A 9572-nucleotide genomic window follows, 5' to 3' on the forward strand; every position below is an offset into this window, starting at 1 on the left:
AGCTCATCCCTCCTTCTTCCTCCTTGGTCCACTTCTGTCCGAGGCAGTAAGGAGGCCTAGTGCTTCCTGCTTTGGCCGTGGCAAGAGGTTCAGTTCATGCAGGCGCCTGCCCTTGTGTGTGAACCTTTAGTCCACTCACAACCTCGGGGGAAAAAAGGTCTGCGTGCCGTTCCCTGCTTTTTCAAGCCATTTCAGGCCTGCTTGAGAGGCCTGCCTTCCTCCCCAGAGACCTCAGTTATACCCCGTGGGCAGCATGTGGTGTCCTCAACTAAGGGACTCCCGCACTCGGGTTTGGCTATTGTGCTTCTGTCCAGCACAGCCGAGCTCCTAAGTGAGAGGAGATGAGAGGCCCCCTCGAGAGCGCTGGTCAGGAAACTTCCTCCTGAAGTTGGAGAATGGCCATTTTATGTTCTTTTGGAGGAAAGCACTGCTGAATCCTTTATGTATTTAATAATCATGAACAGATTCACCATCAAACCATTGTGGATGTCAGGGAACTCCCTCGCGACCTGCACTTCTTAACCTGTTCGTCAGGGTTAGCACGGGCCAGAGGACGCTGTTGCAGTTGGACCAAAAAAGAGTTCCTCTAGCACCTTTTCATCTCAGTATGTGTCCTAAAAAGTGAGCAGCAGCCCTGAGGCTCATGTGGATAGGGTTTTCGTGGAGATCTCTGAGCCCTAACTTCTGAGTAACTTCCTGGCTCCATGAAATGGGACAGAGAGAATGGAAAAACTGAGTGCAATAAGAATTACACAAGTGAAAAGTTCTACTTCTTCACAGGAATATTTTCATTTATCCAGCTACATCTGGCTACTTCTAACGGCCTTCAGGCCGATACGGCAAGCTGATCCTTGTTACAAGTTGCATTTCCACAGGCCTCCTGGACTCTCATGTTTGGTGATGGGACTAGAAGAAAAAGCTTCCAGTTCTTCATTGTGTTTTATTCATTAAAACCTCATGCAGATTTGACCCCGTACATCATGGAGTGCTGAGTTAAATGGTAGGTAAGAAGGAAGGAGATGAGAGCGTTTTTCTCAAAAGGAATTAGTGTGCTTAAAATAATACTTGTTTCATTTGTATAGCATTTCTCTCATTTCTCCAAGGTGCTCTAGACCCTGCCATTAGAGAACAGTAACATTTAAAGTGATCACAGTAAAGATGAATAAATAATTTGCATGTGTTCATGATGCTGTTAAATTTATGAGGAAGTGTGAACAGAAAGTAAGTTTCTCATGACCAAGACATAAATGTTTGGAGACCACAGAATCATACATAACCTTCCTATAAATTGAGTATAAATCCCCAGTGCTGTCAGACTCATGTATGCTACTGTAAACATATTTGGGATGTTTTAGGACTCAGTGACCTTTGAGGATGTGGCTGTGAACTTCAGCCTGGAAGAGTGGGCTTTACTGGATTCTTCGCAGAAGAAACTTTACAGAGATGTGATGCGGGAAACCTTCAGAAACCTGGCCTCAATAGGTAAAGATGATGACATTCTTACCAAACTTTGGCAATTAGAGAACAAGTATTTCTTGCCCATCAGTCTTGTTCTGACGTGTGGGAAAAGAGTACATTAGTAAGCTAAGCTCATCATAGACCTAAAATCTAGCAATTTTTCTATAATTTCTAATAACATGGAATTTTTTCTTCATCTGCATTTTAGAGAAAAAATGGAAAGATCATGACACCGAAGATAGGTACAATACCCAGGGGAGAAGACTAAGGTGAGTCACACAGTGTAGCAGTGTCCCACATGAGAATCCTATGTCATGAATTTTTAAAAAACAAATTATTCAGGGGTACTGGGTGGCTCAGTCAGTTAAACGTCTGCCTTCAGCTTAGGTCATGATCCCAGGGTCCTGGGATCGAGTCCCACATTGGGCTCCTTGCTCAGTGGGAGCCTGCTTCTCCCTCTCCCTCTCTTTGTCACTCTCCCTGCCCGTTCTCTCTCTGTCAAGTGGATGAATAAAATCGTTAATAAATAAAACACAAGTTATTCAAATTTATCCTTAAATTTTTTTCACTGGAAATATTTACTTAAATGTGACATAGGTGTTGAATGTTTGCAAAACTGTCCACTTGGAAACAGCATAAAGAAACCCCATATGAAAAAAAAAAACTCCATATGTTGAGACACCTGGGTGGCTCAGTCGGTTATGTGTCTGCCTTTGGCTCAGGTCATGATCTCAGAGTCCTGGGATTGAGCCCCACATTGGGCTCCTTGTTCTGCCTGCCACTCCCCCTGCTTGTGCTCACTCTCTCTCGGATGGATGGATGGATGGATGGATAGATAAAAACAACAAAAAAGAAACCCTGTATGTTAATAATCTTTGTTTACATAATAGCTGTGGTCAAGTCCTATTTATGGAGCATTCAGTATATTAACTTTCCAAACAATTCAGAAAGGGCAGGAAACCTTCATTTTGCTGTAAGTTATAAAAATGTAATTCTAATACCCTACTAATATGAATTACTAAGAAATCACTAATAAAATACTTCCCATTTTTTATAGAAGTCATATGGTAGAAAAACGTTGCGAAAGCAAAGAGGGTCATCAGTGTGGAGAAACCATCACCCAGACTCCAGATTTTAATCTGAACAAGAAAACGCCTTCTGGAGTAAAACCACCTGAAGGTCATCAGTGTGGAGAAACCATCACCCAGACTCCAGATCTTAATCTGAACAAGAAAACGCCTTCTGGAGTAAAACCATGTGAATGTAGTGTGTGTGGAAAAGTCTTCGTGCGTCATTCGTCCCTTAATAGGCACATCAGATCTCACACTGGACATAAGCCATATGAGTATCACGAATATGAAGAGAAGCCATATAAGTGTAAGGAATGTGGGAAAGCCTTCAGCTACCGCAAGTCTGTTCACAGACATGAAAGGACTCATACTGGAGAAAAACCCTATGAATGTCAGGAATGTGGGAAAGCTTTCACGTGGCTCACAACTTTCCGAAGACACATGATCACTCACACAGGAGATGGACCTTACAAATGTCAGGAATGTGGGAAAGCTTTTAGTTGTTCTACTTCATTGCGAACACATGAAAGGACTCACACTGGAGAGAAACCCTATCAGTGTAAACAGTGTGGGAAATCCCTCCGGTCCCCTCTGGGTTTGCGAATACATGAAAGAAATCACACTGGAGAGAAACCCTATGAATGTAAGCAGTGTGGTAAAGCCCTCAGTTGTCCCAGTTCCTTTCGAAGACATGAAAGGACTCACACTGCAGAGAAACAGTATGAATGTAAACAGTGTGAGAAAACCTTCAGTTCTCCTCTAGGTTTGCGAATACATGAAAGAATTCACACAGGAGAGAAACCTTATGAATGTAAGGAATGTGGGAAAGCCTTTATTTCTCTGTCAAGCATTCGAACACACATGATCACACACACTGGAGATGGACCTTATAAATGTAAGGAATGTGGGAAAGCCTTCATTTGTCCCAGTTCCTTTCGATCTCATGAAAGGACTCACACTGGAGAGAAACCCTACGAATGTAAACAGTGTGGTAAAACCTTCAGTTGGCCCAGTTCCTTTCGAATACATGAAAGAACTCACACTGGAGAGAAACCTTACGAATGTAAGGAATGTGGCAAAACTTTCATTTATCGCACAACCTTTCAGGGACACATGAGAAAGCACACTGGAGAGAAACCCTATAAGTGTAAAGAATGTGGGAAAGCCTTCATTTCTCCCTCAAGTGTTCGAACACACATGATAATGCACACTGGAGATGGACCTTATAAATGTAAGGAATGTGGGAAAGCCTTTAATTTTCCCAGTTCATTTCGAATACATGAAAGAACTCACACAGGAGAGAAGCCCTATGAATGTAAACAATGTGGTAGAGCCTTTAGTTGTTACACATCCTTTCGAACACATGAAAAAACTCACACTGGAGAAAAACCCTATGAGTGTAAGGAATGTGGAAAAGCCTTTATTTATCGCACTACCTTTCGAGGACACGTGAGAATGCACACTGGAGAGAAACCATACAAATGTAAAGAATGTGGAAAAGCCTTTAGTCGTCCCAATTCATTTCGAAGGCATGAGAGATCTCATACTGAATAGAAACCTCTTGAATGTAAGCAGTGTGGGAAAAACATCAATTGACCTTCATCCTTACATGTGAAAACCCCCACTGGAAAGAAATCCAACAAATATAAGAAAGCCTGATACAAATTAATCCATGTATAATGTTCCAGAAAACTGTAACATGAATTATTATAAAAGTTAGAAATACATTATCAGTGCCTCATTCTTAAAGTGGATCTCTGGACTGTGGATATTTACTACTTTCAAAAGTGAACACTAAGGTGAGATAATTCTGTAAGTACTCTTATTACTGTTTAAAGATTAATAGATATTTGTTTTCTCCTTAAATCAGTTGATAACATTTTTCTCTTTCCATTTTGGAGTTTGATCCATGGGTGTACTGAAGTGGTTTCTAAATGTGCAAGTAGATTTAATTTTTATATAATGTTTTAATTGAATTATCGATAAATGATGTTTTGGTATTTTCCTACTGGCCTCCTGTGTCAGCTGCTGGATATCCATTACCCATCATATATTCCATCTTTCTTGGGAGAAAACCAATTCTTGTTTTGGCCAGAAGAGCCTTAATTCCATTTTCCTTGCTAATAAAAAGATGGCATAAATTTGTAAATATGCAGAGTTTATTGTGAAGTATTGTCTGATCAATTATTTCCATCTTTTGGCCTTTGCCATTCCTTCTGGCTGAGATTTGAATAATCACCTTTGCATTAAGACAGACCAGTCATTGGATAATAAAATGTAGAATTGGAGATGGCACTCCTAAATTGTGTTTGTCACCTGGGTAATGTGACATTTTCTAGAATCTGTTTCCTTTGTGATTCTATACCTGTAGCCTCACTTGCGTGAGATTTGAAAGGCAGGAGCACAGGAGGCATCAGGTTTCAGAGCCACCAGACAGAGCTGTACAGGAGCTTTGAGGATCCCTGCTTGCAGCCTATTTTCCTGATCCCTTGCCCTGCTAGTCAAGAGTGTCCTCAGAACCACAATTAACTGCTCGACTTCATTTCTCAGAGGTGTAGGTTTCCACATATACCTTCACAAGTTCGGCATCAAAGAGCCATCACAGTTTGGATTTTCCTGCCAGCCCTCAAGTGTCCACCAGGCAACTAATCTGCACTTTCATGGGTGGGAGTACTCTCTGGTGCTCAGACTCTCCTCTGTATCGTATTCATTTAAGGTCTAATTTGTGTAGTAAATACCTTGTTTTGGTAATACTGCTAGTGACCATGTACTCCTGATTCCACTGTGAGCGCTCCAGTGACCAAAAGAACCACCGTGGACTTTGTTCCTCGGCTGCAGCTACTGCTCTGACCCTGTCCTTCCCTAGGACAGCTGGGCCCTCCCTCCTGTCAGGCGGGTTTGCTCACCGCTGTGCGTCATTCCTCGGTATGTTTTCAAGTATGGTTGGTTGTATGTGATTAAAAGCAATGCATTTGTCAAACAGAATCTTCTGTAGTCATTTCTTAAAACATTTTATTAACTGGGGCTCCTGGGTGGCTCAGTCGTTAAGCATCTGCCTTTGGCTCAGGTCATGATCCCAGAGTCCTGGGATCGAGCCCTGCATCGGGCTCCCTGCTCAGTGGGGAGTCTGCTTCTCCTTCTCCCTCTCCCCCACTCATGCTCTTGAGCTTGTTCTCGCTCTCAAATAAAATCTTAAAACATTTTATTAACTGTTTTAATTTGTATGCTAACATATACTGAGTCTCCCATTTCCTGAGAGCATATATTAAAATATCCCATTGTAATTACGAATTTTCAGATCAACTTTGTAATTTTGTCAAGTTAAGCATACATTCTCAATATTACCTTGTGTTGTACACATGTTGAGGTGCTTTTCATTCTTTCATAGGTACAGTCTTTGTCATGAAACTTCTCATTTGGTCAGTGTCCTCTTGCTAGACAAACCCACTACGTTGACATCAGCAGTCAGCAGGGGTGTGGTGAACTATAGTAATAAGAATGACTGCAGGAGGGCCTCGGTGGCTCAATTGGTTGAGCATCTGACTCAGTTTCGGCTCAAGTCTTGATCTCAGGGTTGTGAGTTTGAGCCCCATGTTGGGCTCCAAGCTGGGCATGGGGCCTACTTTAAAAAAAGGACCTCAGGGTGCCTGGGTGGCTCAGTTGGTTAAGCATCTGCCTGTGGCTCAGGTCATGATCTCAGGGTCCTGGGATTGAGCCCCACATCAGGCTCCCCACTCAGCAGGGGAGTCTGCTTCTCCCTCTCCCTCTATCCCTGCTCATGTGCTCGCTCTCTCAAATAAATATTTAAAAAATAAATAAAGGACTGCAAACCCTAAATGAGTGGATTTATTAGTAAGAGTGTTTCAAAGGACTTACATGATTTGGGTTTTTGCTAGGTGATTTCATTACTATTTAGTAACGGCAAGAAGGTTGTGGATGTATTGGATGCTTTGTGGAGGTAAACAAGTCTACCATTGTCTTTACCTTCTAGAAGATGATTATGATTCCCAGTGTAGTGGGGCTAAGCCTATAAGAAGCTCCAGTCAGTCATATTATTAAGGAGAGGAGAATTTTGGTTATTTTTGTGACTTAGAATGGTCTCGTCTCCATTCTGAGAGACATGGTTACAAAATACCCTTCTTTTTGTCTTGATCCATCACTATCACCAAATTGCTTTGTCTGATGGAAGTGTTCGCTGTTTTTCTCTTCAGCACTGTAAGATTTGGCAAGGCCAGTCCCCTAGAAGAGCTGTTGCCCTTCCTACTCATTATCTAAACACCAGTATATTTCCTACAGTGAACTGATGGACACTATTTACCTCTGAGAACCTCAGTGAAAATACGTAATTTCACTTCTTAGTAAACTGTGTTTAATATCTCCTTTATGATGTCACCAAGCCTGTAAGTTTAGGTAAATTATGAGAGAACAAAACCTAGCGGGGGGGGAGGGGGAACAGGCCTCCTGTTCCAATCATGCCTTTCTTGCTCAGAGACTACTTTTTTTTTTTTTTTTAAAGATTTTATTTATTTATTTGACAGAGAAACAGTGAGAGAGGGAACACAAGCAGGGGGAGAGGGAGAAGCAGGCTTCCCCTGGAGCAGGGAGCCCGATGCGGGGCTCGATCCCAGGACACTGGGATCGTGACCTGAGCCGAAGGCAGACGCTTAATGACTGAGCCACCCAGGCGCCCCTCAGAGACTACTCTTGATGCTAATCTTTGAACATCCCTCATCTGTCAGACAGTGTGTACTCAAAACATACCCAGTGTAGCAAAAATAATAAAATCAGTGTAGGATTTCAATATAGAGGCATTAAACACAAGTTCTTGCAGTCCTGGTGCTCATATTTCTGTGGGAAAAGAGAGATGGTTAACAAATAGTAAAACCTGGGTAATAAGATGGAAGTAAGGGCTTTGAAGAAAAGCAAGCAACGTCACGAAATAACAGGGAGGCTGGGAATGTATCTTTTCTAGGAGGAAAGGAGCCTGAGTGAGGATGTCACTACTGACCACTTGAATTCCCACCATGTAATACATCTTAAAGGCTTTCAGGAACAGCTTGGGTGTGGAAGCAAATAGAGGGCAGTAGAAATGGAGAAAGTCCGGCATTCCTGTGATTAACAGTAAAGAGTCCCCATAAAGATACAGACCTAGTTCATCTTCCTTTTTGCAGTTTTCTGTATGGAATAATGTGATCATGAATTTGGGCCTGGATACCTGGGGCTTGAAGCTTGCCACTGACTTGGGCCACAGATACCTGTGGTATTTTTTCGTGTTTAACATCATTTGAGAGCATTTCAATTTACCTGTATTTAAGTTTTACAGTATTTGGCACTTAAATTTTGCTTCTATATGTGTGTATATATATATATATATATTTCTTGCTTCTATATTAACTGCATAATATAAACCCCCCATTAAACCCTGGGGTCTCTCCCAGTTTGAAAAAAGGTTATGATGATCTGCACTGTTCTAGCCCATCCAGAGTTTATTATGTGCAGAGAGTGGTATTTACACATGTGATTTCCCAGTGGAAACACCAAAAATAGCTATGTTTAGAAGGCAGTTATCCAAGGAATAACTAAGGAAAGCTGCAGTCACAAAGTATCATTTTGAGTAATATCCTAATTTTTTTTTTAAAGATTTTATTTATTTATTTGAGAGAGAGAGAATGAGAGAGACAGCACATGAGAGGGGGGAGGGTCAGAGGGAGAAGCAGACTCCCTGCCGAGCAGGGATCCCGATGTGGGACTCGATCCAGGGACTCCAGGATCATGACCTGAGCCGAAGGCAGTCGCTTAACCAACTGAGCCACCCAGGCGCCCTGAGTAATATCCTAATTTTAATGTAAAAGGAAAAATATGGGAAATGTCTTTCTGTAAGAGGAGTAATTGGAAGCTTTTTGTTTGAATGACCCACAAAGCCCCACAGCCCACCACGCTGTCCACAGGTGTCATTTCCATATGCTCACACTCTGGCACGTTATGGGCTGGGAGAATTTAAAAGTAACCACTTTGAGTTTTATTAAAGAGCAAAGGAAAGTCAATCCTGTTCATTTTTTAGTACTGACTGACATTTTCTTAGCACCGTGGCAGTAATTTCATGATTATTGGTCTCTCATTGGATGCCTTCACCAATCACTCCTTCCATCTTACATAAGAGAAACTTAAGCACAGGAGAACCTCTCTCACGTTTGGAGATCTAATGTGTGCTACCTACGTAACTGGGCATTGTCAAAATTTTAAACTCAGAAAAGCACTGCAAGAAATTTTCACTTTTACAAATTTTCCATCAAATTTCACATATGACTCATGGCAGTGGTTCTGTTTATATTACATTCTGGGAAAGGCAAACATAGGAACCTAAAACATGAGTGGTCAGTGGTGGAGGGGTTTAGTACAAAAGTGTTCTGGGGTTCTTTTTTTTTTTTTTAAGATTTTATTTGGCAGAGACAGCAAGAGGGGGAACCACAAGCAGGGGGAGTGGGAGAGGGAGAAGCAGGCTTCCCGCTGAGCAGGGAGCCCGATGCGGGGCTCAATCTCAGACCCTGGGATCATGACCTGAGCCGAAGGCAGACGCTTAACAACTGAACCACCCAGGTGCCCCTGGGGTTCATCTTTTGATGGTAGTATTACTACACATTTGTGGAAACTCCCCACTATAAATAGTATGTATGTATATACTCAAAATGATTAATAGAAAACAATAAAAATGCTTTCATATGCTGGGAGAATATTAAATTTTGCTGAACCTTGATTGTCATGTGTGCAACTCTTCTTTCCACTGTATTGGAGATACTACTTAGGAAGAACTGAAGGATTGAGGAAGGAGGACTCAGTCCCCAACAGACCTTTTCTTGCAATCACGTCTGCACCTAAAGTGAGAGGGCTCCCAGAATCTAAGGTTCCTCAGTCAGATCTTTGGAAATATTGTGGTTCTGAAACATGAGGGCGCACCCTGCAGTTCTCCCCCAAGTACGATCTGAGGACCTCCTAATGCCTAAGCATCAGTATCCTATCCTTCCCTTGCCATCCTGAGGCCACGTA

At 42.1% G+C, this 9572-nt stretch overlaps 1 protein-coding gene across 1 annotated transcript in view; it reads left to right on the plus strand.

Annotated features, from left to right (window-relative positions):
* LOC118533564 (uncharacterized) overlaps nt 1-9234 on the plus strand; it is a 28152-nt gene extending 18918 nt beyond the window's left edge. The window contains 3 exon segments of the mRNA XM_078055260.1: nt 1356-1482; nt 1667-1727; nt 2516-9234. Of these exon segments, the coding sequence (XP_077911386.1) occupies nt 1356-1482; nt 1667-1727; nt 2516-4124 (1797 nt within the window). The 3' untranslated portion in view covers nt 4125-9234.
* The last annotated feature ends 338 nt before the right edge of the window (nt 9235-9572 follow it).

This window comes from Halichoerus grypus, chromosome 1 (genome assembly GCF_964656455.1).
Source record: "Halichoerus grypus chromosome 1, mHalGry1.hap1.1, whole genome shotgun sequence".
Taxonomy (NCBI): Eukaryota; Metazoa; Chordata; class Mammalia; order Carnivora; family Phocidae; genus Halichoerus; species Halichoerus grypus.